A 13,478-nucleotide genomic window follows, 5' to 3' on the forward strand; every position below is an offset into this window, starting at 1 on the left:
CCAGGAACAAAAGGCACCAAGGGTAAGTGAAGGGCCCACATGACCAACACTCACATGGGCTGGTCATTCAGCTAAAAGCCTTTACTAAACAAAACAAAACAAAACAAAAATCTCAAGTGACCAAGCTCTGGGCTATTTCTGCCCTGCCCTGGGCCACTTGCTGGCTGCCCGAGGTGCAGGGCCTGTGTTTTATACTTCCGTCTCCCCCAGTGCTTACTTCTCACTGGTTGCTCAATTAACATTTGCTGAACAAATGAATTCCTTTTTATTCAGGCAGTCCATACAAATACAGGTATGTTTATGTGTGCAATGTTACTGGAGAAATTGAAGCTGACCCGATGCAGAACGAATACTGCCCGTATTTCCTCATAGGATGATGGGTGTTATCCAAGCCATCATGTTTACACCGTCTGATTCCATCAACAACAGAGAGATGAAATGGAAGCAAATGGGAAAAAGAAAATATTCGGGTGCTGAGATTATGACCCCTGCATCTCTCTACTGTAGTGTTCAGAACCATTTCACCATCTCGCAGTTGATACATGGCGTTAAAGGAAAAAAAAAATCAGTGACATACGATGATGTCCGGGAACTTTCAGGAGGCCTTGGCTTTTACCTTGGACAGCAGCACCTCATTCTTGCGGCCCTCCTGGAAAGGAAGCAGAGAACGTGTGCATGAGCTTTCCCAGTCCCAGGAGACACAGTGACTGACCGAGTAAACAGGCCCCCTCGCACGCCGCCACCAGCAAGACGGAATGGCCAGGACGGGTTCACCTGATCTTCGGTGCCAAAGTAACTAACGACAACGGGCTTCTGGACTGTAAGGCCAAGAACTGGATGAGGATTAGGCACTGTCATTCCACAAGACTTCAGGAAGCCACTGCAATCCTCAGGGGCCAGAAGCAGCCAGCAGATACTTAGGAACCCATGGACCACTATGATAAGGAAGGGGAAGGTCCTTGGAGCCCGTGGCCAAAGGGGTGACGAATGGCACACCTCAGCAAGCAGAGCCCATGGCGAAGTTCTTACTCTGACAGCAGTGGAGATTGGGTATATCCTTAGCTTTAAGAAAGAAACTCACAGAAGACCGGCTGAGAGACATGCACTGAGAGACACTTCCCCTTTTAAAAATGAGCTGTATGAAATCCATTACTGCAGGTGCTAAGGGAGGTCACTGGTCCCTCTGCATCCAGTGGGGCGAGGTCACCTCTGCATCACTCTGTATCCACCTCTTCAAACATGTTCCAGAGCTTCTCACTACACCTGCTCCTTCCCTCTTGTTCCCACCAGCCTTGACAGCTCAGGATACCTCCACCTGCTAGCAAACAATGTCCCCTCCTTCCTTGGGCCATGTCACCAGGAATCTGGTTTCGGTTTAAGCTGAGAGGTGAACGTGGTAGTGGGAAAGGCCTGGAGAGGCAAGCTGGAGGGCCCCGGCCCAAGAGTGAGGCCAGGCCTCCAGGAGCCCTGCTTCCCTGGAGATGCCCTTAGTGTGGAAGAAATCCTTCCACCTTAACCCTCTGCATCCAAGACCCCCAAAGTCAGTATTTCCATTTCCCTGGGCCTGGCTAGGTGCTCCTGGAGGCCCTTGGTTCTTTCTGGCAGTGCCATGGCTCATGGATGCAGTGACCCTTTTTTTACTAAGTGCCAGTTCACCTGCAGGTACTTAGCCTTCTCCTCAGTGCTGGGAAATAGCTGGGCTCTGGGCCAGTGGGGAAGGCTGACTGACTGTCAGAAGCAAGGCACTCTGACACTTTTTGAGCACATGTTTCTGGAGGGGGAGGGAGTTAATTGTTCCTGGGCCATGGTAAGAGAAAGAGGTTGAGAGGAAACATTAGAGAAGAAAGTTGTCCTTTTAAAAACGAGTTACTGAAGATAAAATAAAATAAAAAATAAAATAAAATAAAATAAATAAAATAAAAAAATAAAATAAAATAAAATAAAATAAAATAAAATAAAATAAAATAAAGAGTTATTGCGATTTGCTTGGGGAGAAAGCCTCCAGCCAAAAACAAAGCGTGGGTGTGGGGGTAAAGATGGAACAAGAACAGGCAGTCATACTACTCTATTATTAAATTACCTTCTCTACTTCTGTGTATTTTTTGAAAATTTCCATAATAGAAAAAGATAAAACAACAAAAGAATGAATAAATATATTTTGTTGTCACCCACTTGAACTTTTTGTTTTGTTTTGTTTTAAATATTACAACAATTTATTAAAAAGTCCATCTTTCTCTGGTTGATCAAGTTTGCAACATAACAAACTTCTCTGTAGTCTATCCGGGTAAATCAGTTTTTAATTTTTTGTGCTAGGGCTCACTTATTTATTTATTTATTTTTTTCCACTTGAACTTTTAAATGAGGCAAAAACAGCTCAGCAGCATCAACATGCTCCTGTGGTGGCGTCCCCGGCAGGGGCCAGTCTATGTACACAAAGCTGAGATGGTGCCGGAACTTCCCAGTACGGGTATCCTGGGCCGTCACCTGCTCTGTGTGAGCGCTCATGAAGTTTCATGCAATCTACCGGAGGCCCTTGGGGAAATTACAGAATGATACTGTCCATCTGTTCAAAGCAAATGCAGAAAGGGTCCTTTAGGCATTTCTTTCCAGAAGAGAAGGGAAAAAACTTGCCTCTGTTTCTGTCCTACTCAAGACCACACAGGGCCCACCATGTGCCAGACACGGCACTTCAGCCCCCTCGAAACTATGTACTCAAAGTCAGCTTCATGAAAATGCACGGCCTGCATTCGTCAGTGCTAGGCTAGAGTTTAAAGCTCGCTTTGGTGACCTTATGAGAGACCGTGGTTTAGAGACGTAATTACTTAACGTAATACGGCAATTAAAGAGATTTCAGAGTACGTGTTGTTCCCTGGCCGACTTGCTATTATCACACCTGCTGCGATGAGCAAGCCACTGGAAACTTAGAGGTCACTGGATGTCTCTAACCAGTGCCTCGACAGCCGGGGAGGCTGGGGGTCAGGATGAGGGGGCAACACTGGAGCTGCTCAGTGAACGTGCAGTACGCCAGACCTGATGAAGGGAACGACAAAGGTGGCCAGGGCCGTGCTCCGCGATGCTGCTGCGCTCTGCATGAATAGTACCTGCAGCCACCACAAGTGCCAGAGACCAGGATGCGGCAGGGATTTAGAACCCAGGAGGAGACCAGGCAGGAAAGAAAGCAGACAGAGAGGGTTCTGGAAGAAGACCCTGCCCTGGGATGAAAGTCTGCTCCTTCAGACCAATCTACCACACGTGAGATCTTATCTGGTAACTGCCGTCTGTAAAACAGCACAATTACTCCGGCTGAAGGAATGGGGTGGAAACTGGGGAGCCGTGAGCCTCCGCCAGCGCTTCTTCCTCAAGCTGCGGTGGCCCCAAGGAGGGGCCGAGTCACCGCAGAGAAGCGGGTGGAAAAAGTTTAAGAATTCAGGACAGACACGCAGTTGCTAATTTTAAGTTTTTGCCAAGTAAAATGTTAAAAAATAAAGAATAAATACTATCATTTTCATGTCAAAAAACAAGAAAATATGCTTTTTTTTTTTTTTTTAAAGGTGAGTCCTTTATATGAAATCTATTCAGTTGTCTGAAGAACATATATTCCCCTTCCCTTTTTCCCCGACGAGCTTTGGACGGAGGGAAATGGCATGGGCAGGCACATGGTCTAGGGGTCTCAGCGGCCCGGAGGGACACACGCATGCTCTCTGACGCGAGGGTCTCTGCACCTGGGGAGGCAGGATCACAGAAAGCCTGATGCTTACCGTCTCTGAAGGAACCTCTGCCTTGGGAGGTCATCTTTAGCCTTCAGCCCTGAGAGCGCATAGTGCGAGAAGGAGCTTTTCCATTTCGCTTTTATTTGCTTTGATTTTGACAGCTTATACTTATCTTCCTCAACTTATCTGCTTTTTGTTTCTGCTGTCATAAGGGTAGTGCTGGCGTGTCCCAGCAACATTTAATTCCTCCCCGCTGGGCCTTTTTTCTGAGTTACTTGCATTAAAGAGGGAAAAGAGCTCTGAGGGGGAGTGGAGGGTCCTGTTGGATCCCTGCCAGCTCGCTCACTAGCCCTTCCGAAACTTCAGCTCCAATGCCCGCTAACCACAAGGGGCTCCTAGACCCAAGCACATCACCCAGTCACTCTTCCAGCTGCCTGGCCTTAGGTCTCACTCTTGCTGTGCCCATGGCCAAGTCCGCACCAAAAGAGACCTGCCCTGACCACACCATCTCCATTAGTGCTCCCACCCCCGGCAAAAACTGAAATTAGTTCTCATTGGTTATTACTTGTTTACTAGGCTTTGTGTTTCCTAGCTTGTTATCTGTCTCCCCAACCATGACACAAGCTCCTTGACACAGAGAGTGGGTCTGTTTAACAACCTGATGTATCCCCAGGGGCACGGTAGGAGCAGGAAGATCATTTATGGAAAGTGTGAGAGATTTTGAAATGTCTATGGGTTGTGGCCTCCACAAGTTAAATTTAAAAAAAAGGAAAGCAGAAGTAGAAAAGGAAAAATCAGGAAGGAAGGAAAGAAGGAAGGGAGGGAGGGAAACAAGTTTTTAAAAATATACAGGAATAAAATTATTGGTATGAAAAGACTAATTTTTATTCTGTGGACCTAACACCAGGCTACAACCGACACTTCCAGCCCCTCTATATTTAGCAAAATCTCTATACTCACTGAAACCACATGGATTTGGGTTAGGAATTCCTGAAAATGAAGCTGCTGATATCCTAGTAAGTGACATAATGAAGTCTCCTTTCCAGAAAATCTCTTAAGGAAAGGGCAAACACTTTTCTTTCTGGACCCATGGAGAGTAACCCTGTCCAAATGCAGGGAGAAAAAGATGGGGACAAACAAAATTCAGCTGAGCACTGGGTGTTACAGGAGGCAGATGGAGTGCTAGAAGCTTTCACCCCTCACCTGACCCAGCAGAACCCACCAACGAGGCAACAGGTGTGGGGGCATTCAGTCACTGCCCAAGTGCACAGCTGGTAAGTGGTAAAGGCAGGGCTCGAACCCAAGCCTGCCTTGCTCGAAGTTCACTCTTCCCACAGGCTTCTCAAGGTCCCTCCCCCACCTCAGATGGGGGGGAAGGAAAATTCCAGCTCTGAATGTGTAACAAATGCTGCTTCCAGGTGGCCTCTGATGCTATTTTACTTGTGAGTTTAATATGCTTACTAAACGTTAGGGGAATGAAAATAAAGTTGTGATGTCTCTCAGAACGTTCAATTCGAGACTCGAGATGGGCCAGCGAACCACGCAGTCCTGAACTACCTAGATGCGGTACTTTACTGTTGGATCACACTGCCAACCTGCTGTTACCCATCCCCAGACCAGTGGGAAACCAGGCAACCACTCTGGTTTTTAAAGGCTCCTCTTGAGATGAACACAAATCCCCCCACAGCCTTCCCTGCCTTGCCCTATCTCCCTCTTACCTCCTTGAACTCCTTCACAGTCTTAAAGTACAGCCTCTGCTTTTCTAACAATTCCAAGTACTGGTCGTTCAACTGGTCCCTTCTCATCTTGTTCTCTTGCTTCTTCTTTTCCATCTGTTGAAACATTTTGGGAAATGGTGAGGAAGGGCATGTAGTGACCAAGGCCTGCAGGCAACACCCAAAAGGTACTACTACCAACATTTTCATGGACTTCTTTACATCACTTCTGAGATTGACCTATTTATTTGCATGGTATTACATAGCGGTTTCTCTAATTTACTCAGCAATTCTATCATTGGGCACTAACTGTCCCATCTGTATGTGTGTGTGTATGCGATTACAATTTCACAATCAACAGACTGGTGGTTCTCCACCAGGGGTGATTTTGCCCCCTGAAGGGCATGAGGTGGGATGTGGGGATGGATTAGATGGCCACAGCTGTGAAGAGAGTACCTTCTGCTAGGAGCCAGGGATGCTGCTAAACTTTCTACAACATGCAGGACAGCCCCCACACAACAAGGCGTCATCTGGCCCATCATGTTAATTGTGTTGAGGTTGAGAAACTCCTATGTAAATAACTGAGTCCTCTTTCATTCAATGTAAGTATTTCCATGCTATTTTACACTTTCAACAATCAAAACTTTAAAAACTCTACAATATTCCCAATCACACTGCTACCTTACCCATTTTTCTATTGGTGGAAAATTTAGAGTGTTTCCAGGACAGTGACCTCATAAACAAAAGGCTGGATTTGGGTTAAAGACTTTCCTAAGGTACCTGACAGCTTAGTCTTCCAACAGATATTGCATGGTCACCCTGAGGACTAAACACAGTGGTGACAAGGCGGTATCACTGCTCCCACAGAGGGTGGTGCACGCTAGAGGGGCTGATGCTAACCAAGCACCTTGCGCAATGAGCTCCATGTGCAAATTCCTACTCATGATCGCTACTGTGAAGAGAGTGACTGGGTTGGGGGACAGAGAGGCGGGTGGGTGTACGGCCTCTTCAGCTGGATGGTCATGGAGGGCTCTCTGAGGAGGTGACATCTGGGCAGAGTCGGCAGTGGTATGTGCACTATTTCCAGCAGCAAGCGAGAGCATCACCCAGATGGTGAGGGCAGAAAGCTGTGGGGGCCAGCTGGTGCCTGGCTCGCAGCAGGTGCTCAAGAGCATGCTAGACGGAATCACTGGTCTTCTAATGCCCGAGCAGGGCTTCTGACTTACACGTTGGAAGGGACGGAGCAGTAAATCCAGGTTAAAGCTGAACTGGCTGCACTGTATCCTAGTCATCTGCCTCTCCAGGCCACGGGCCCATCACCTGGTGAACTGCAACCTGGTGTCCCCGCAGCCTATCCCACCCACATGGGCATTGATCTGCCTGGTCCACTCTTGACCATGTATCCAGCTCCTAAATCACCTGGTGACCTACTGAGCCCCCTGCCCTCTTCTTTCCACAGGTCTGCACATGGACACCGGTCACATGCCTGAGCCCAGGTCTGGAGTCTGGTAACCTGCCTGCCCCTGAGGTCTCCCAGAGGAGGGCAGTCCCCCCGGGGACTCTGGTCAGGGCCATCTTACACTCATCCCTGGCTCAGCAGTCCGCCCTGATCCCTTCTGGCAGGCTTCCTGATGCTGTCCAGATGATTATGGTTCCTGTCACCACTTCCCACAGCTGCTAGGAACCTTTTCTGCTGAGCTGGGTGGGACCTCACTGCTGGGTCCCTACCCTTTAAGTCGCATAGCCTGGCGGATAGATCCCGGACCTTTCCTGCCTGCTCTGTCCTCCAGCAGAAAATCTGGCCATGAATGACTATGTCTTAGCAACATAAACAGGGCACTTTAATAAATTTAATTTGAACCCCAGGTCCAACCAGGAAAGGTAGTGTAGCAACCCTGAAACGGACTGACCTCGAGGCCAGAAAGGCCTGGGTTCCAATCCTACTTCTGTCACTCACTGCGTATCCCTGAATAGGTTATTTCGTCTTTTGGAATGACAGGTCCCTTAGTTGCAAAATAAGGATAATATCACCTAGATCACAGGTTACAAGGTATGTATGACACTAGTTGTTAAGTGAATGACACAGCACTTGGTTCAGGGTAGTACTCAATAAAGACTGTTCTGTCTTCATACTGGACACCTAGAATGCGCTTGGTAACAGGCGGTAAGAGCCCTCAGAATCAGGAGCTGACTCGTAGGTGTGAGTTTTATTTTCACACTGTCCTAGCAAGCCCTTCCCCAGGCCCACTGTTCCACTCCTTGCTCATCCCCCTTCACGCTCTAGGTCGGGAACCCTAGATTCTTTTGCGGAGCACTTGCTCCCAGTATTCCAGAGAGCCAGAGACTTCACCTCCTCAGGATGAGGTTAAAATGCCTTCCAGTGGGTATCTGGGTGGCTCAGTTGGTTAAGCGACTGCCTTCGGCTCGGGTCATGATCCCAGGGAACCGGGTTCAAGCGCCGCATCGGGCTCTCTGCTCTGCGGGGAGCCTGCTTCTCCCTCTCCCTCTGCCTGCCGCTCCCCCTGCCCGTGCTCTCTCTCTGTCTCTGTCAGATAAGTGAAATCTTTAAAAAAATAAAATAAAATGCCTTCCAGGATGTGACTCTCTCTTCACTCAGGAGCTCTTCTGTGCACTGTACACACCTTTCCTGTTACATGTACACACTGCTGGTCTGTGGTCTACTCCGTGCACGTCCCATACCCACCAATTCCGGGGCTGTGTGTGCTCCATGAGGACACAGACTCCCCTGCCACATATACTCTGAGCAGGAACCACCATGGCATCCATAGAGGGAGGGCTATGGTTTTTTAAACAAACACTTCAAAAGACATGCATCCAAACGAATGTTGTCCTGCAAAGACAGCCTTCTTGCATTTGAAATGCCGGCCAATAATCAAACCTGACCAGGAACCCTCTTTGAGAACTGCCTTTGCAGTCAATTGAATGAATTCATTCACTCAGCAAACAGGTCGTGAAAGCCCACCATGGGTCAGGTGCCGGGCTGGCCACTGGTGATGCTCACATGAGGAAGAGAACCCTCTCTGCCCGTGGGCATCTCGTACCCCACCATCTAGTTGGGGAGACAGACACAGAGCAGCCTCTTTCACTGGTCGGCACTGAGGTACCAACAGCATGAAGCCTGGGGGAGAATGGAGAGAATGAATGGATCACATCCACATCCTTTCCTAGGAACGCATCTCCTGGTAAACAGGAAGGGGAAGCCAAAGAAAAAAACAACAACAAAATAATCAATTCCCAGTGTTCTTTACTATGGACAAGAGCAGCTCTGCGGGGTGCCGGGTGGCTCAGTGGATTGAGCCTCTGACTCTTGATTTCAGCTCAGGTCATGGTCTGGGGGTAGTGAGATGGAGCCCAGCATCGGGCTCTGCGCTGGGGGTGGAGCCTGCTTAAGATTCTCTCTCCCTCCCCTTGACCCCCACTTTCCAGCTCTCTTTCATTCTCAAGAAAAAAGAGTGGCTCCCTAAGGAGGAGCATGATGGCATGACAGCAGGGCGGAAAGGTCCGCCCCGCTGTGATCTGGGTCGTTAAAGGCTTGTGGTTAGCTAGGCTCTCTGTCCTCCTCCTCCTCCGTTATACCCTACCTAGCTCATCAAGAAGGGACCGTCCTGGCTGGGGTTTGTGTACATGCACAAGGCAGATCACGTGCTGCCTCTTGACTGCTTTCATTTTTGGGGCTGAACAGTCTTGTCACTAGTGGTAATTTCTTTTTTTTCCTCCACTGACATCATTTTATTGAAGTCGTTAATGGAGAGATTAATATTTTCAACAGGGAAAGGGACATAAAGAGGTTTTGCCCTTAGTTCATCTCTTGTGAGATGAGATTATAGGAACCATGAAGGCTGGCCTTCTGTGAGTGGGTTTTTATGATGCCAAGTTCTACAGGCACCCTTTCCTTCGTGTGTTCACATTCTGACATCACCCCTTGCACCACTCTGCCCCAAGCTTGAGAGAGGAGATGCCGAGTCCCCAGAGTTTGACTGCCATGCCTGAGGACCACTCTGGTGTGATCCACGTTTTTAAAGGGATCAAAAGTAAGAGATTCGGAAGTATTAGCCAAGACTCATCTGGTTATAACAGCAGAAAACTGTAGCTACGTCTGGTTTCTAAACAGTCATCAAATCTTTACTACGGTCAAAATGGCCCAAGTGCAGAGCCACAGAGTGATGAAAACTCCATGCTGGCCCCAGGATGAATGATTCTCTGTAAGGCTATCTCTGGAACTCTCAATGCTTATCAATTCCTCTTTTCTCTTCTGAGGCATAATATCCTCTCACTTCAGAATTCAGTTCAGTAATTATTTGCGTCTTTTACAGAGGATTCCTGAAAACTAAAATGCTCTCAAGCATCCTAAGGAATGAATCTCTAATGGTAGAATTTCAGGAACCAAAGATCCAGTGAAGAAGAGACAGTGGGCAAGAGAAGAAGTCCATTGGTGAAAGTTGGCTTCCTCATCTATACAATGCGGGTAACACTACTCATTTAGGAAGGCTTCTAGGAGGACTAGCACCATGCTTGGCCCATAGTAGATGTTCAGTCCATGGGGCTACTGTTGAGAGCTTCCATTAAACCACCAGCCTGTGGAGCTGGTGCTGCCCACTGCAGGGTCGGAGGTCTACTGGGAATCCAAGCTGCAGACACTGAAGGTGTGTCTTCAGGATTGGGAGCACATTCTCAGGATAAGCAGAAGAGGCCTGCTCTTCCTAAGGCCTTCTCCGTAACCGGTGTGAGATCCTGGCTGCACTACAGAAAACAAGTCCTCTCACCTTCATTCTGCTCTGCTTAATTCCTTCTACGATCTGTTCCATCTGACGTAAAAACTGGTCCCGGGCAGTAGGGGAGGCCATGGCTCTGAAAGGAACAATCAGCAGAGTGAAGACCAGCATGCAGGACGCTGAGGAAGGGGGAGGCATCAAGGAGTCCTCCCGGTGCCCAGATGATGCCTTTGCGAGGCGTGGTGGACTCCTGGGGGCCCCTGGGTCCCAGGAAGTTAGGGATTCTAAACTCCGAGGAAGGCACGACAATTAGCCTCCTCTTATAACTGAATATTAATATTAATCTGTTTTCCTCGCTTTCTCTACAATTTGCTTAAGTATGTATTTTCTTAAAGCAAAATACAATGTTATTAAAATCAACAAAAATACTTCTTACTTTGATGATCACATGCACTGCCTAAGAAATGAATTCCATTTAGTTTTTAGAAATCTGAGGATTTGGAGGTACTGCGTAAGACTGGTAGACATACTCTGAGATTTCCCTAAAACCACGGTCAGGAAACCTGCTTTCGTTTCTAAGGGCAGCAGCTAAAGGAGTGGATTTCCTGGTGTCCTGAAACCATCCCCTTCACTTCCTGCTCTGTGCTGGGAACGGCGCCACAAGGATCCGAGCAAGGGATGCAGGGACTGAGAATTCTGCCACAGGACGGGCTGACAGAGCAGAACTCATCACAGCACCATCACACACTGCAGCCTCTCTCAATTACCAGGAAATAATGATGAAGGCACCATTTTTAGAAACGTCAAGGCACTAATTGAATCTGAATCTTATCAGGGAGCTGTGGTTTCTTTTTGGTTTGTTTGTAGTTAGAAATGCAGCTTAAGATCTGGAGTTTGTAATCCATTCAGATCTTAGTCACCGGTCACCTGCCAGGGGCTGAGAGGTTTGTGCTGGAAGCAAAGGGAGCCTGCTATATAGACAGCAAGCCCTGGGCTGCCGGACGGTGAGCAGGCCACTGGGCATGCTTGAGGGCTGGTACGACTTGAGTACAGGTGGGCCTTGCCATACAATTTTTGGGGAAAAAGAATTCTTATCTGCATAAAGTACTTCGGAAGATGCACACTCACCTAGAAACAAAACCTATCATTAGATTTTAAAAATCTTTTTAAAAAAGTAGATTATTTCATTATCTAAATTGTGACGCATCTTTATGTGCTCAAGAACTAATGGTATTGATCTAATCTTAACAAGACAAAAGTAATATACGAAGAGATTACAGTAGTGAGGCACAAATTACTTGAAAGTTACTTTTTTCCCCCAAGATACTCCTTGGTGTTTCTCAAACTCACTCTAACGTCACTGTATTTTTGCAAGAACACTGAGAAATTTTTGCAAGAACATGTAAAGCACGACACAGGTGCACTTTGCAGTGGGGATGAGAGTGTAAAACCACCTGTCTAGCCCCGTCTCGCCCCTCGTACTTCCTGTCACAGGGAGGCGAGCCGAATGCACAGTGAAGGGTACAACGAGGTACTGACAGGAAGGAGGACGGCCAGCACTTACTGTGAGAAGTTCTCATGAATGGAGTTCAGCAGGCTGATCTGAGGAGGAAAGGAAGAGAAAAAGGAAAAACCATAAGCAAAAGGTAGAAAGAGCCCTGCATGGCCCCAACCACTGCAAGGCTGTCTTGTCTCTCTGACACTGCTTCTGAAAGCAGCGCACCTTGTTTACGGAGATGAAAGAACGTGAGAAAAAGAGCAGCATGTGCTTAGTCCCACAATTTTTCCCAGAGCATCTACCTTCTGACAGCCCATGACCCCAGGAATGGAGGAAGAGGGCTCCCAGAAGGGCCTAAATTCCAGCAGAGAAGACACTCAGCTACCATTAGGGCCCTTTGGGCAGTTACCACCAGTCCCTGCTTCCTCACCAAACAGTCTTCTTTATTTTCAGGGCTATCAGCTTAGGGGTGAAGAGCAAGGACACTGTGCCCATCCTGTAATTTCCCAATGTGGCCAGCTGCTGGGTGGCTCTGAGAGCCCCCTTCCCACGGAGAAGGCCTTAGCCCGCACAGGAGGACCCTCTCTCTGCCCCAGCAATACAGTCCGGGGCAGGGCTGAGTTGAGGGCCAGAAACCTCATCTTCTTTCTGGCTGTGTCACTAACTCAGCTTGTCATTGACCCTACTTGGACCTGAGTCTGTAACACGGAAATGGTATTCTTGCCCTTAGGACTCCACAGGGATGCTCGAAAGCTAAAACAGCACAGGCGTAAATGGATTTGGAATAAAAGGCACAATTTATGCAAATACAAAGTTCTATGTTAATATGGCTTGGAATTAAAAGGCTCCCACCCCGCCCCTGCACACTCCTAGTTTTTAAAAGAATGCAATAACTTTAAACACTACTGATGAAGGAAGGTGATGGGCTTTCTCAGAAGGGCTGGCCTGTCCCTAAGTTAGGGTTGGTAAGTCTTCCCCTCACTAGGCAGAAAGACCCCAAGGCCACAGTGTGTGGCAGGGCTACCCCCCCAGGTCTGACGTAAATCCTACCAAATGCACTCATCTCATACTCAAATATTTATCAAATGCCTATCATGTGCCTGTCACTGTGGACGACCCCGGATACAGAGAAAAACAGAACTCAATGCCCCTTCTCAAGAAGTGTCCTCTAGGGAGAGAGATTGATCTGTTCAATTGACAATAGCCAAGAAAGCTGACATTAATTACACATGCCTCCATTTGGGGGTCACGTGAAAGATGCACCTGTGATATCATTCTTCTTAAGGGGGCAATCAGTCCAGGCGGCAAAGTGACGATGAAATGGAAACAGATTCTGTTGACCTCAAGGTGAGGGGGTAGGCAGAACTAGTATGTGTCCGGAGCCACCAGATACAAGGACCTTCACCATCATTTCCCATTCTGTCTCCATCACAGTCAAGCAAAGCGGGTGTAATGCCCTCTCTTACAGAATAAAACCCCCATCTGTCCAACTGAAAAGTGCATGCTCTCTCCATCCCACTGTGTTGCTACTATGAAGACCACATTGTTCCTTTTCCTTCCTTAAAACACAGCTGCACACCTTGCCACCGTGCTCCAATCATCTGTCATCTGATGTGAGGGAGCCCTGAATCATGAGTGGATTTAACCTGAGTGTCAGAGTAATGTGGAGGGGGTGTCAGTGCCCGGGGCACCCCTTTTCACTCCTGGCGTGTCAACTCAAATGAGCCCACCATGCCCATTTTATGTAGCTACTCCTTTAAAACTCAAACTAAAGTTCTGCCAACCCAGGCCCCTTCCACGTGCGCCTTCTGAGTCTCTCTCC

At 48.0% G+C, this 13,478-nt stretch overlaps 1 protein-coding gene across 2 annotated transcripts in view; it reads right to left on the reverse strand.

Moving 5' to 3' along the window:
• Positions 1-241: 241 nt before the first annotated feature.
• Positions 242-13,478, reverse strand: part of CCDC93 (coiled-coil domain containing 93) — an 88,823-nt gene continuing 75,586 nt past the window's right edge. For both annotated transcript variants that reach the window (XM_035008169.1, XM_035008168.1), the window contains 4 exons: positions 11,723-11,760; positions 10,210-10,294; positions 5,429-5,542; positions 242-649 (listed from right to left, as the gene is read on the reverse strand). In XM_035008169.1, coding sequence (XP_034864060.1) covers positions 596-649; positions 5,429-5,542; positions 10,210-10,294; positions 11,723-11,760 — 291 coding nt within the window. In that variant the 3' untranslated portion in view covers positions 242-595. The remainder of the gene's footprint in view (positions 650-5,428; positions 5,543-10,209; positions 10,295-11,722; positions 11,761-13,478) is intronic.

Source organism: Mirounga leonina, unplaced genomic scaffold, assembly GCF_011800145.1.
Source record: "Mirounga leonina isolate KUSES-001 unplaced genomic scaffold, KU_Mleo_1.0 Mir_151, whole genome shotgun sequence".
NCBI classification, from domain to species: domain Eukaryota; kingdom Metazoa; phylum Chordata; class Mammalia; order Carnivora; family Phocidae; genus Mirounga; species Mirounga leonina.